This window comes from Ranitomeya imitator, chromosome 5 (assembly GCF_032444005.1).
Source record: "Ranitomeya imitator isolate aRanImi1 chromosome 5, aRanImi1.pri, whole genome shotgun sequence".
In the NCBI taxonomy this organism is placed as follows: Eukaryota; Metazoa; Chordata; class Amphibia; order Anura; family Dendrobatidae; genus Ranitomeya; species Ranitomeya imitator.
Genome location: NC_091286.1, coordinates 278,945,116 through 278,959,925, shown reverse-complemented (window position 1 = coordinate 278,959,925; position 14,810 = coordinate 278,945,116). Strand labels below are relative to the sequence as shown.

The following is a 14,810-nucleotide window of genomic DNA, read 5'->3' as shown; positions in this document are numbered from 1 at the left end:
ACTGCCACCCGCAAGGAGAAGGGCATAAAGCAGGGGTCCCCAACTCCAGGCCTCGAGGGCCGCCAACAGTGCAGGTTTTCAGGATTTCTTTAGTATTGCATTGGTGGTAATGTGATCATCTGCACAGGTGATGATTCCAACCCCTGTGCAATACTAAGGAAATCCTGAAAACCTGCACTGTTGGCGGCCCTCGAGGCCTGGAGTTGGGGACCACTGGCTTAAAGAGTCTGACGGCGTGGATTTCAAAGAAAGGAAATGTAAGTGAGGGAACCGGGGGGGATGACCTGGAAAGCACATTGTGATGAAAGGAGCAAACCAACACCTCCACCCTGTCTGTTCTCAGGTCTGGTGGTATGTGAAAATTTCAGCCTACCAAATGAGAGAGCGGCAGCGGCGGTGGTGTCTGAGTGCTGGATCCAGGTTTCTGTAATAGCCAGAAGGTTAAGGGAATTAGAGAGGAAAAGATCGTGAATGTAAGTTAGTTTGTTACAGACAGACCGTGCATTCCAGAGAGCACAGTGGAAAGCGATAGGAGAAGGCATGCAATGAATGTTAATAAAATTAGCAGGGTTTCTATATACAGCTGGAGGAGAGTAATGTATGCTGGTGGAGGGAGGCCCAGGGTTGGGGGAGATGTCTCCTGAAACTAGTAGAAGGAGAAAAAAACAGAACAGGTAGTGGGATGATTTGCCTGAATGTTTTGAGTGCTGCATGGAGGTAGCGGCTGGTTTGGAGTGGTGAAGAAATGTCAGTAGAGCCTCAGAGTTATACATGGGTGAGGGGAGAAGGGAGGGGTGGATATAGAGAGAGTGCCCAGAATGTGTTAAAGGGCGGGCGAGTTGTGAGAAAGCAGAAGTAAACACAAATAAGAAGCAGATTGAAATGATCAATGCATAATGTAGTATGACTGACCAAGAAGCATGATTGTTTGAAAAACTTAAGCACCTTACCTGTCTCCTGCCCTGTCCAACTGCCATTGTCTAACTGCCAAGCACTTGATCTGTTGCACACACGACCCCGCGCGCTGCTATCCCAGCCAGACTAAATATATATGAAATGAAATGACTGCTAGCATCAGAAACCAAATGGCCACAATCAGCAATTAACCAATTAGCATAAGGCCAGAACAGGCGTTACTATGCAGGGTAAACAACCAATGCTGAACAAGGCCATAAAACAGTGGGAAAAAGGAAGAAAAAAAAGATAGCTTTGAACACTTTAAATCAGAAACCAAAAACAGAGAAAGAAAAAAGAAAAAAAAAAAAGCAACACAGGAGTGATGGATTAAAATACCATGAGCAAAGCTTGCTAGATCTGGTTCTGTTCACACTTGCAGTCAGCACACAAATGGATGATGGATTTAAATACCATGAGCAAAGCTTGCTAGATCTGGTTCTGTTCACACTTGCAGTCAGCACACAAATGGATGATGGATTAAAATACAATGAGCAAAGCTTGCTAGATCTGGTACTGTTCACACTTGCAGCCAGCACACAAATGGATGATGGATTAAAATACCATGAGCAAAGCTTGCTAGATCTGGTTCTGTTCAGACTTGCAGTCAGCACACAAATGGATGATGGATTAAAATACAATGAGCAAAGCTTGCTAGATCTGGTATTGTTCACACTTGCAGCCAGCACACAAATGGATGATGGATTAAAATACCATAAGCAAAGCTTGCTAGATCTGGTTCTGTTCACACTTGCAGTCAGCACACAAATGGATGATGGATTAAAATACCTGTGTGAAGAAGAGAGAAGAGAGGAACATCAGCTTCAATGCCATTGTCTAACTGCCAAGCACTTGATCTGTTGCACACGCGACCCCGCGCGCGTGCTATCCCAGCCAGACAGGTAGAACAAGGAAAGAAAGTGGATATCGAAGGCCCCACAGCCCCACAAACCCATTTGCTAAGGGGTCTGAGAACATATCTTGTGCTAACTGTTATGACCTGGTGGTGAGGACAACAATGGACCTGGTGGTTAAGAGCACACGGAATGACCTGATAGTTACAAATAATACAGGACAAGCTCTGAGACGTGGGAACTCTGCTGACCGCAATCCCTAATCCTATCACACACACTAGAAATAGCCGTGGAGCGCTCCTGACGCTCCCTAGGCGCCTCGTCACAGCCTAAGGAACTAGCTAGCCCTAAAGATAGAAAAATAAAGCCTACCTTGCCTCAGAGAAATTCCCCAAAGGAACAGGCAGCCCCTCACATATAATGACTGTGAGTAAAGATGAAAATTACAAACACGGAGATGAAATAGATTTAGCAAAGTGAGGCCCGACTTACTGAACAGACAGAGTATAGGAAAGGTAACTTTGCGGTCAGCACAAAAAACTACAAAAGACCACGCAGAGGGCACAAAAAGACCCTCCGCACCGACTCACGGTGCGGAGGCGCTTCCTCTGCGTCCCAGAGCTTCCAGCAAGCAAGACAAAAATCAAAATAGCAAGCTGGACAGAAAAAATAGCAAACAGAGAAAAACAAGCAGGAACTTAGCTTCTGCTGGGAAGACAGGTCACAAGAACGATCCAGGAGCGAACTAGACCAATACTGGAACATTGACAGGTGGCATGGAGCAAAGATCTGGGTGGAGTTAAATAGAGCAGCCAGCTAACGAATTAACCTTGTCACCTGTGGAAGGAACCTCAGAAGCCACAGCCCCACTTACAACCACCAGAGGAAGCCCATGGACAGAACCAGCCGAAGTACCATTCATGACCACAGGAGGGAGCTTAACAACAGAATTCACAACAGCTAACCACGTCTGAAAGTATTGCGACTCTTTAAATTGGATCCATGGATACCATACTGCAAACCACTTAGTACTCATCTTGTCATCGAACGCCCTAATCTCCTCCATTCGCTGCAAGACATTCATCGCTTCTACCCAATCTATCTTTTTGGCAAGACCGAGGATCTCCAAAGTCTAGATATAATTTGACGCATCGCTATCATAAAAAATAGTAATAGATCTTTCTTGATTTTGGACATGGCTCCTGGAAAAATGGACAACAACGCTATTTCTGGAGATGCCTCCACATGAGTTTTAGTAATATGATAGGTGATTGCCCTTCGGTCACGCGCTGTGATTACGAACCACGCAATGGGGTGTAACCACGCAGCAGACTGACCTCGCAATGGGGTGTACCCATGCACCAGACTGGCGTATGTGCAGTCTAATAGCAAACATAAATACCTGGTGTACCTCTCCTGCCACTCCTACCTTATGTATGAAAAAGCTCTGTAGTTAATACTGTTCGGGTAGAGCTATCCGTTAGCGCTATCCATGAAGAAAGTGAACGGGTAGAGCTATCCCATAGCACTATTCCTAAAGGAAATGAACGGGTAGAGCTATCCGATAGCGCTATTCCTCAGTATTCCTGAGCGTAAGCTATTTCACATGGTTGAGTGCACTTGGGATCTGCAACCAAGGCCCTGCCCATGCCCAATGTTTGGTCCATAGACCGCAACTAGGAGTTAGTCCCGCTTTTGTGTACAAATTTTTTTGGCTTTTACAATTGTTAAAAAGCTTAATAAAAAACTTCTTTGTACAAACAGTTGACAGTAAACCATTTGTCAACGTTAGGAATAAGTTTACCTTGCTTCTGTGTCTCAAATATTTTGACCCTTATTTGTTGGCTTTTCCTTCCCCTGGAGAAAGCCACATATAACTGCTGTGTGAAAACACTGGGAGAGACAAATAAATTCCTGCAATATCCAAGGACTGTCCCTGAGATTTATTGATGGTCATTGCAAAAGCCAACATGACAGGAAACTGACGCCATGGCATCTGGACTGGCAAGTTTTAATCTTTGGAAATCAGGGCAATTCTTGGAATAAGAGCTGTCTGACCCTTTGCTTTTCCATTTAAAGATACGGCATTAATAATGTTTGCTTTTAAGCTTTTCACATAAAGCCTTGTGCCATTACAAAGGCCACGCTTTCTGTTAATTAAGTAGGAGCATAATTACAGCTCTTGGTTTCAGCTTTAGTTCATGAGGAGGCATCCCAGTGGGATTCAAAGAGTTAAGAAACTCTGCAGGGTAATCTGTGAGAATCACACCCTCCTCTTCCGCAATTGTGTCAACGGAACGATATGTTGAGTGTTCTCCTTGAACTTGACTAAGAATTTTGACGTTGAACGCATGATCGTCATCATTCAATGGCGTAAGAATTGCTTTATTGGCAATTGCTTCTACCGTTGCATCGGTAATCTCAATTGAGTCGCCAAAAATAGCTGTAATTAAATCACCCTCTTCAATAAAAGAATTTGGGATTTCAATTGTGTCTTCTGGTAGACCATATACGTTTGACAACTCTCCATTGCCAAGTTTCAGTAACCATAAGTTGTACTCAACTTCGTCCTGAGACATTCTCATATTCTGTTGTAACTGGAACCGTGAAAACTAATTCCAGGATTTTGAGTATTTAATGGTGGACGGTACAATTTAGGCTCTTTTTCCACCTTCCACTATTGGTAGGGTTTGACAAAAGTCACCACCATTTATGAAAACTTTTCCAACAAATGGTCTTTTTTTTTTCCCACATATGTCTTGGAACAAATTATCCACAGCGTTCATATAAAAACAGGGAGTCATTTTTACTTTGTCCCAAATAATGACAGATGACTCCCTAAGCTCCTTTGCTTGAAGTGAGGTTGGCTTAATTCTTGACACTGTGGTCTCATCTGTTGTAATTCCAAGGCAAAACTTGGAATGGTAGGTGCTACCGTTTTGTAGTAATGTAGCCGCCAATCCAATGGAGGCTACTGAGCAAATAGACTTCTGTTCTGCTTATAGTGTCTTGTGTAAGCAGTTGTACAAAAATGTCTTCCTACTGCCTCCTGAGCCGTCCAGAAAAAAATAGTGTGAGCTAGTGCCCTCTGGCTGTGATGCAGCATTGACTGCTTGCATAATTGCATCGAAAGCTGATTTCTGAGCTTCATTAAGCATAGCTTTCAATTGCTCAGCCATAGTGCCAATGGTTTAGCTGGTTCCCCATATACACAAATTATAGCAAATAATTCACGAAGTTGGTAGGGCATTTGGAAAGCGATTGCATCCGTTATACCGTCTTCCCATTGGGAATCGTCTTCCAAAAGATGAAGATCAATGCATACATTTTTATACGTGTCATGTAGGACTCCATTGACAGTCCTTAAGTCAGCATGAGACTTTGCTCCTCTTACGTGAAGTAAAAGGAGTCTTAGGTAATACAGCTCACCATCTGTTAAAGAGACTGTATACATTCAGGCAATTGCTTTCCCAAATTGAGCATGTCGTTTTTTCAATCCTTCTGGTACAGCTTTTCTATCGAAGACATAGTGTTCAGGGATTTCACTGTACAAATATTGACAGGCGGAAGTGACATCTCTGTTTAGCTCAAAATAAGCCTGCAGAGTAGAGGCTTTTGAGTCCGAAATAACCATATCCACGTTACCATCTTCGAAAAACACTTACTGCATGTTTTCAAAGTGAACAGCAAGCCTTTTAATGGTATGCGAAGCATCATGCATTTTATTTTTTCTGATTCTCCACATGCCCTCAGGGGCGCTTATAAACCGAGAATCTAGGTACATGGCTGGTTCATTCCAGTTTAATGTATCAAACTTGGTATTTGCACAGTCATGTCCTTTGTATACATATTTGAAAAAGATATTTAACACTTTTTATTGAAGCACATATCTCGACATTGATATGGCAATTGTACTTGAGTAATAAATATGGGTTGTATGGAACTACCCATCTATTGTCGATTTCCTCGTTTGGTTTTCCCAGTATTGCATTAACGGTACTGTGGGTAACCATCAACATTGGGGTTTGTCTCTGTATTAAATTCCTTTGGGAATTTTTTTGCGCATTGACCATCTGTCATGCATATAGCACCAGGTTAATCTTCGCCACATGGGCCATGAATCATGTGCTTCATCACTGCCTCATGCAGTTTTGGATTTGCTGCTCATTTGGGATTTCAGCAGAGACCAATTAGTCAATTATTTCTTTGTCCCTCAGTTTATCTTCCTCTCCGAGGATTAAGAGCATGTGAGCGTGTGGTAGTCCACACTTTTGAAATTCTATTACATGCACATAGGCAACTACAAGGCCAAAAATGTGTTTTTTCAAAATCTCTTTAAGCACGGCTTGGAGTTTGATTTTAAATACTCATGCAACCAAATCTGGTCTGAACTCTGGCCTTTGCCATGGTTCTAAGTTTTCAGTAATTTCTTTCCACTTTGGGTGACGGTCATCGTAACAAAGAGATCTGGCTTTCCGAATTTTCGGACAATTGTCATGACGTTTTGGTAATTTTGCTGCATAGCTCTTAGGATTCCAATGAAAGTGGACGGTAAAATTACTGGTGACCCAGCTTTTACCCTTGGTGTAACGCAGCAATATGGATGTGATCCATAACGCCGGCATAACTGTCGACGCGTAATGCCATTTCATTTTGTTTTATATATTCAATCCTGTCGGATTCAATTTTGACGTAACTGTCAACGATAAATTGTTGCGTCAACTTCCCAGCATTTAAAAGGGGATTGAACTTGTCACGAATGGCAAGCCTGTATGCATAGTACTGCACTATGTATGCATAGTACTGCAACAGGGTGATTTTTCCTGTCGATCTTGATCCACTGGTATGGATGGTAGATGAATGTTACCAATTCCTTGATGTTGCACACTTAGGGCAATTGGAGTTGTCAAATTTATTGTCCATCCACTGTCACCATATGGGAATAGAAGTGGATATGTCATTGCATCACACTTTCTGTGAAGAAAGCTGATTTGAACAGTTTGGTTTTCACTTTTGAGGTGAACTCTGATGTCCCTATTAAATGGGGGTTCACCCATTGCATTTTGATAAATTATAGCAACTTCATTGCACCTTGGTGCATTGTAGCGCCTCTGGTCATCATTGTAGTCATTTATAACTGACATTGTTATTTCGAGTGGATCACGATTTTCTAATTCAGCAATCCTCTCTTCCTTTATTTCAAATTCCCTCATCATTGTGAAGGCTCTTGCGAGTGGGTTAATTGCTTTGATTTTCTCGCCAAGAGATGGTAGCAGTGCTGGGAGGCACTTTTTATTTGCTTGACTTTTTGTACTTAATGCTTCTTCACTGTCCAAGATATAAATCTGGGCAAACTTGGGAGTACTACCCACAGCGGGATGCAATGGGGCAGTTCTGTGGTAAATTTGTCCATGAAATCGAAAACAGCATAGACCATGCCCAGGAGGTGGCACTACTTGTGCTCCCAATGATGCTAAAGCAGGCGAGCTATTGTATCGCCTTATATTAGCCATAAAGTTATTGGAGTGCTGATGCTGTCCTTTCACCAACTTGACTAATTGATCATCCATACGAATGGGACATAATTGGATGCGCCCTCTCTTGCAGTAGGAAGGGAATATTTTGTCCTGCACCATTTTGTCTTCGAAATTTTTAGATTGTCAGAACTGACATCGAAATATCAGTTCGCCAGCTGTTATGAACTGGTGGTTTAGGAGCAACATAGGACGAGCTCTGAAGGAGGTGGTACCTGTACTGACCGCAGTCCCTAAGCTCAACACAACACTAGAAGTAGCCGTGGGATGCACCTGTCACTCCCTAGGCACCTCGTCACAGCCTAAGAACTAACTACCCCTAAAGATAGAAACAGGAAAACTATCTTGCCTCAGAGAAATTCCCCAAAGGATAGATAGCCCCCCACAAGTAATGACTGTGAGTGGAGAGGGAAAAGACATACACAGAATGAAACCAGGATGTAGCACAGGAGGCCAGTCTAGCTAGATAGATAGGACAGGATAGAATACTGTGCGGTCAGTATTAAAAACTACAAAAATCCACACAGAGTTTACAAAAATCTCCACACCTGACTAAAGGTGTGGAGGGTAAATCTGCTTCCCAGAGCTTCCAGCTTAACTGAATTAATCCATACTGACAAGCTGGACAAAACAAAGAAAGCACAGAACGAATAAGTCCACAACCTGTGGACAGAAAAGAGCAAGCAAGGGCTTAACTTTGCTGAACTGGTCAGGTTAACAGGGAAATCCAAGAGAGATGTGAATCCAACCAGGAACCATTGACAAGTGGCACTGGCTGAAGGGAAGAGCCAGGCATAGATAGCCGAGCAGAAAGACAATCAGTGGAAGCAGCTGCAGACTGCTAAATCCAAGGAGCAGCCATACCACTTAAAACCACCGGAGGGAGCCCAAGAGCAGAACTCACAAAAGTGCCACTTACAACCACCGGAGGGAGCCCAAGAGTGGAATTCACAACACCAGCATAGTGCTCTTCAATACGTGTCTCATCAATTTGATTGAGAAGTCCTCTAGCGGCAAATGTAACTTACTGTCATCAAGTGGCTCTTTCATTTTGGACACATATACTATCTTGTTCTCTTTTTTGTGAAATATGTGTATCACTTTGTGCATTGCATGTTGTTCATTGTCGTGCAGCATTTGATGCTCTACGTGATTCAGTTACTTCATTAGTTTTTCTTGCTCTGGCCGCCCTTTGTCGGGCTGCATCAGCAGTTCTTCGACAATTTTGTTCGTCTTCTGTTTCATTAAGACACAGGTTACGCATCCGTATGCGATTCGCTTCTCTATGTGCAGCAGCGTGCTCAATTTAATCCATCTTTGCAATGTTGCCTCACACTGTTGCCTCAGTGTTGCCTGAGTGTTGCCTCACAGTGTTGCCTCACAGGCTAACATTCAAAAAAGGCTTATGCCTTAACTCGCCACCAGGGAGAGCTCCTCTCCTTAGGTATCCATGGTTACGCCCATGCAGTTAGCTGCTAGTGGTAGTAACTATGAATACCTAAGTTACTGTCCAGCTGTGGATGACTCATTGCGCACAGACACACTTACACGTCCAAATTAGGTATGTTGATGGCTTTAATATGTGCTTTCCAGTCCCATTCCTCATCTGTCATCGGCACCTGTGAGGTTTGCCCATGCCCCGAGGATGTGCTGCAGGGGGAAGATGATGGTGACAGGGAGCTCTCACAATGCCCGGGTAACTGATTCCGACATGACACGGGGGATGGGGTATCTTTAGGAGCGGCATTTCCCCGTTGAGTTCCTGCTCCCTTCCCCTGTCCAGTACCTGTTGAGTCCCCGCAGCCTCGGGCTTCCTTCACACTCTCCTGCTGCACACGAGGAGTTCCGGCCGGCGCCATCTTGGATAGCATGTCTCCGGTCTGCTGGAGTGTAGAATGGTTGAAAAAGCAGGTAATTTCACCTTTTCCTCTGTTCAGGGTTGCTGCTGCCGATGAGGATCTTGTTTTGCGTCTCATTCCGGGATTTCGCCACTAGTTTTATGCCTCTAGATCAGGTTTTTGCTGAAAGCACGTCGGAGCTCTGCCTCTCTGCTTCCTATCCAGCCATAGGCAAGCCACACCCCCATTAATTTTAAATGTGAAATGTTTTGTAACTTTCACTATGCTGAATTATGATAACTGAAGGATTCTGTTGAAAACATGTCACCTTCTGAATGTAATTATTTTGCCCGTTATGTTAATGCTCATAACACCAAGTTTTGAATCTGAAATTAAGGTAAGTTTTAAGCGCCACCCACATTACAACTAGACATGCTTCCAATGTGCTAAAAATCCCATTCCTGATACAAATTTACAGAAACCATGGTTGATTGGACATTCCCAAGAAAAACAGGACCTTTTTTAAGTTTTATTTTTTTCTTATTCTTCTTGAAATTTCTACCTTTCCTAAAGTCTATTTTCTATGTGTACGCCTTTTTTTATGTTTATCATTGCAGGCAGCATTTTCAGTTGATTCGTTAAATTGCAACTTTTAATTATTTTGAGCAAATGTCCCTTTTTCCCATCCCAAGAGTGATTTTATATGAATGTGAATTTTTCATCGTCACATTTTAGCAGAACATGTGACCTATTGTATTAAAAAGTTGCAGAACAAGCTAAAGACAAATATAACGATCATTTTTTTATATTGTGCAAAATTCAAAAAACCATGTGCACCATTTTGATGCATTTCGTGCAAAATAATAATCTTTATTTATATAGCAAAAACATATTCTGTAGCATTTTACAATCCAGAGGGGACAAAACAGATATTACAGAGTAACACATAATTCAATAATTTCAAGTAGCGTCGCAAGCTTACAATCTATAGAAAAAATGGAGAAGACACAAAAGGTAAAAAAAAAGTCTTGTACTGTATTGTATGGTCCAACCGTGACTATAATAAGTAGGGGTATTCAAATAAAGATGCATAAATCGGTTATCAGTTAGTATATTGTATAAGTACAGATCTAAAGTGCTATTGAGTGCATGGAGGGTCGTGAAACAGTTGAGACAGGCGACCAGATTTCTAAAGAAAATACAGGAAGGGAGAACAGGAAACAACAGTTTTATTAGTAAGGTGAAATGATAGTTCAGTCTGAAGAGATGTGTTTTTAGAGCATGCGTTAAACTGTGGATACTGGGAATAAAGAAGATTGTGTGCTAAGGTATTCCAGAGCACTGGCACTGGTCGTGAGAAGTCTTGGAGATGGGAGTAGGAGGTTTGGATTATAGAGGACATTAGTCTTAGGTCAACAGCGGAATGGAGAGCATGGGTAGGGTGATAAACAGGGATGAGAGAGATCTAGGGTGGTGTAGAACTGTGGAAAGCTTTTTGAGAGAGTGATAAGTTTATATTGTACTCTTCAGTGGATAGGCGACCAGTGCAATGACTGGCACATAGTAGAGGCATCGGTGTAGTGGTTGGACAGAAATATGACTGTTGCGGTTCCACCCCTCAGTTTTTCTGGGATGCAGTTAATGGCAGCTTGGCCGTCCAATCCGATACACTGGCGTGCTGAAGCTGTCAGTACTTTGAAAGCTTGGCCATCCCATCGGGTACAGGGGTGTGCTGAGCTATTAGTGTTGATTGACAGCTCAACTATCCAATCTGTGACTGACAGGCATCGGCTTTCTCCAAGTGTTCATCATTCCGGGTGATTGCCATACCTACTTAAATGAGCTGCTTCTCTCAGACCTCTGACCGACGCTAAAGATTAAAGGGATTGTTCACTACTAGGACAACACTTTCTTGATCTAAATGTTTGGCCCCGATAAAATAAGAAACCTATACTCGTTTCAGCAGCATCAGCACTTGCAGTCCCAGGGCTCTGGTGCGTTATTGTGACACGTGGTGCATGGTGCCCATTCAGCACTGGCGTCACTGTCCCCTCCTTCGCATGAATTGAACACAAAGAGGAATTTGGAGATCAGCTGAAGCCCTCACTTCCTCTTCATGTTCAATTCGTACAAAGGCGGAGACAGTGACACCAGTGCTGATTGGGCGCCAGGCACCACGTGTCATTCAAACACACGAGGGCTCCGGACCACGAGTGCTGACACCGCTGGAACAGCGTCAGCATGGGAGGCGAGTATAGGTTTATTTTATCAGGGCCAAACATCTAGATTAAGAAGGGGTTGTCCTAGTAGTAAACAAACCCTTTAATAAGCAATTATGCCAATTGTATCATTATGTATATTGATGAAAAAGAAGGTGAAATACAACATATAACACAGAGATATTAAAAATGGAAGTAGGCTAGAGGAGCAAATGTTTGCCAAAAAACAACATTGTAAATAATAAATGTAATATAAAAATGAAAAAAAGGAAAATAAATGACAATATAACCATGTCAGAAAAAGTGGTACAATAAATATTAGAAAAAATAAATAACACAAATGTATATATTTATGTAAATAAATAAGGATAATGTTATCAGTAATAATGGTCAGATTTATCTATATATATAAGGGCTTGTTTCCACTTGCGAGATATACGTCCGTGTCTCGCATGTGGAAACGAAGCTCTGGCGCCGGCACTCCAGAGCAAAGTGTGCGGCCGCATAGCAACACATGCAGCTGCACGCTCCACTCTGGAGTGCCGGCGCCAGAGCTTCGTTTCCACATGTGAGACACGGACGTATATCTCGCAAGTGGAAACAAGCCCTAAAGCTGAGTGTATGTGTGTGTATGTATCCAGCCACGCCCCCACTCCACATAGCCCCACCCACTCTGCATAGCCACTCACTCCACACGCAAAGTCCCGTCCACATTGTTAGCGCACACGGGCAGAGACACATTCACCTCGAAAGCCACCCTGCAAAACACACAATCATGGCCGCCGCCTTCAGAATATCAGTGCGTGGCAGGCACAGGCCACATCTAGCTCCGTCGTGTCTAGAATGGAGTTGGTCCTGTGAGGCATGACGTCAGGGGAAAGGGAGAAGCCTCATGGATTACACCGCTGTGCTCATAACAGGAAGTTGCTGTACATGTGTGAGGAGAAGAGAGGATGAGATGAAAATAAGAGGAGTGAGGGGAAAATGAGAGGCGTGAGGTGAAAATGAAAGGTGTGAGGTGAAAATGAAGAGGTCTGAGTGGAAAATGAGAGGAGAGAGGGGAAAATAGTGGAGTGATCGGAAAATGACAGGTGTGAGGTCAAAATGACAGGAGTGAGGGAGGGGAATGAGAGGAGTGAGGGGGAAAATGAGAGGAGTGAGGGGGAAAATGAGAGATGTGAGGTAAAAATGAAGAGGTCTGAGTGGAAAATGAGAGGAGTGAGGGAAAATAGTGGAGTGATCGGAAAATGACAGGTGTGAGGTCAAAATGACAGGAGTGAGGGAGGGGAATGAGAGGAGTGAGGGAGAAAATGAGAGGAGTGAGGGGGAAAATGAGAGATGTGAGGGGGAAAATGAGAGATGTGAGGGGGAAAATGAGAGATGTGAAGGGAAAATGAGAGATGTGAAGGGAAAATGAGAGAAGTGGGGTGCTGCTGCAGTATGAGGCTGTGTATAGAGAAGAGTGAGGCTCTGAAGGTGCAGGCTTTGTATAAGGCCACATTCACACGTTCAGCATTTGGTCAGTATTTTACCTCAGTATTTATAAGCTAAAACCACGAGTGGGAGAAAAATACAGAAGTGGTGCATAGGTTTCTAATAAACATTTCCTCTGATTGTTGTACTCCAAGTTTTAGCTTACAAATACTGAGGTAAAAATATTGCCCAAATAACGTGTGAACGAGGTCTAAAGGAGAAAAGTGTGGTGCTGCAGAAGACGTAGGCTGTGCATGCGATACGCTTTATTGCAATTAGTGCAATTTTTCTCGGGATCAAGTGTTCCAATTGTATATGGAAGAGCAGTGTGAGGTGCTGCCGGAGGAGGCGACTATAAGGCTATGTGCACACGTCCAGAATTGACGTGGAAATTTCCGCGGCAATTCTGGAACTCCCTGCCGTGGGAAATACGCATGCGGAATTGGCATGCGTTTTCCCGCTAAATGCTAGCGTTTTCCAAGCGTAATTAGCTTGCAGAATGCTAGCGTTTTCCAAGTGATCTGTAGCAGCGCTTGCAAAACTGATTGACAGGTTGGTCACACTTGTGAAGCATAGTGTTTGACAAGTGTGACCAACTTTTTACTACTGATGCTACTTATGCAGCATCAATAGTAAAAAGATCTAACGTAAGATTTTTTTAGCGGTTTTATTGTGTTTTTATAACAGAAAACCGCCGAAAAAAACGAAAAATCCTGACTGTGTGCACACAGCCTAAAGAAGAAATGCTGGGCTGCAGAAAAATGCTGTGTATAAAGGAGGAGCGTGAGGCGACCTGCAGTCGTCATGCACTCAAATGCGTGTTTCGCAAGTTGCTTCCTCAGGGAGTACGGCGTCAGGTGTGGTGGAGGGATGCTGAGAAGAAGGCTTCTCCTCGGGGGACGTCCCGATGGGGATTTAGAAACAGAGTTATTATTTTAAGACAAGTCTTTATGATTTTGTGCAGAATTTTCTGCGTCAGACAAATCCGATCACTACATGGGACCGGGCTTAGTTCGGCATTACGGACATGGCGTTCTGCAATGCAGATAAACGGTCCCATCACGTTGCACATGTTGCATCAGTCAGGACAGTGTCACTTTAAGAGACAACAGGTACAACTTGGAACAAAATCCCAATACACTGCCTGACGGTAATGACCACGTGATCCATAACTGGCTATAGCGGCATCAGTCACCGCTGGCAGTCTACACCATACATTATGGGAGTATCCCTGGTCATGTGATCCACTGACGATCATTCAGGGATCACTTGATCTGGCCTGAGGCTGAAAGTTGTGGCAGGCTAGAAGTGCAGATGACCTACACGCGCAGGGCCGCCGTTTCCGGGAGCTGAGGTTGCATTGAGCAGCGCATGGAGGAGCGCACAGTGTGAGACACAGAGCGACTGCTGCACTACGCCCAGGCTGCACACACACCAACCCCGGCTCGCTCCAGAAAGCCCCGCCCTGTGTGACAACAGCCAATCAGATGCTACAAGCTGCAGAATAGGATCCAATCCTAGCGTATTACTCCTGACTAGCCAATCAGAAAGCTCCTGTACGTTTGTGGCCACAGCAGCGAGCCAATGGCACTGCGGTCACTGTGACGCTCTCGCTCTGCCGTCTGTAGTCTCCGCTGCCCAGTCATGGCGGTTCCGTGTTCCGTCGCCTCGTCCTCCGGGCCGGTACCGGGAATGTCCATGTTTCGGTGGCTGGAGGTGTTGGAGAAGGAGTTTGATAAGGCGTTCGTGGACGTGGACCTCTTGCTGGGCGAGATAGACCCGGACCAGGCCGACATCACGTATGAGGGCCGCCAGAAGATGACCAGCCTGAGCTCGTGCTTCGCACAGCTGTGCCATAAAGCGCAGACCGTGAGCCAGATCAACCACAAGCTGGAGGTGAGTCGGGGGCGAGCAGCCGCTGTTGCTAAGGACAACACA

The 14,810-nt window shown here is 44.1% G+C and overlaps 2 protein-coding genes across 5 annotated transcripts in view; one reads left to right on the top strand and one right to left on the bottom strand.

Annotated features, from left to right (window-relative positions):
• LOC138637734 (nephrocan-like) overlaps positions 1 to 9,201 on the bottom strand; it is a 43,748-nt gene extending 34,547 nt beyond the window's left edge. The window contains exon 1 of the mRNA XM_069726647.1: positions 8,891 to 9,201. Coding sequence (XP_069582748.1) covers positions 8,891 to 9,201 — 311 coding nt within the window. The remainder of the gene's footprint in view (positions 1 to 8,890) is intronic.
• Positions 9,202 to 14,113: 4,912 nt separating this feature from the next.
• Positions 14,114 to 14,810, top strand: part of GOPC (golgi associated PDZ and coiled-coil motif containing) — a 36,037-nt gene continuing 35,340 nt past the window's right edge. Inside the window, exon 1 of one of the 4 annotated variants that reach the window (XM_069726203.1) lies at positions 14,114 to 14,768. In XM_069726203.1, the coding sequence (XP_069582304.1) occupies positions 14,517 to 14,768 (252 nt within the window). In that variant the 5' untranslated portion in view covers positions 14,114 to 14,516. The remainder of the gene's footprint in view (positions 14,769 to 14,810) is intronic. The other 3 variants (XM_069726204.1, XM_069726205.1, XM_069726206.1) reach the window with 3 other exon arrangements.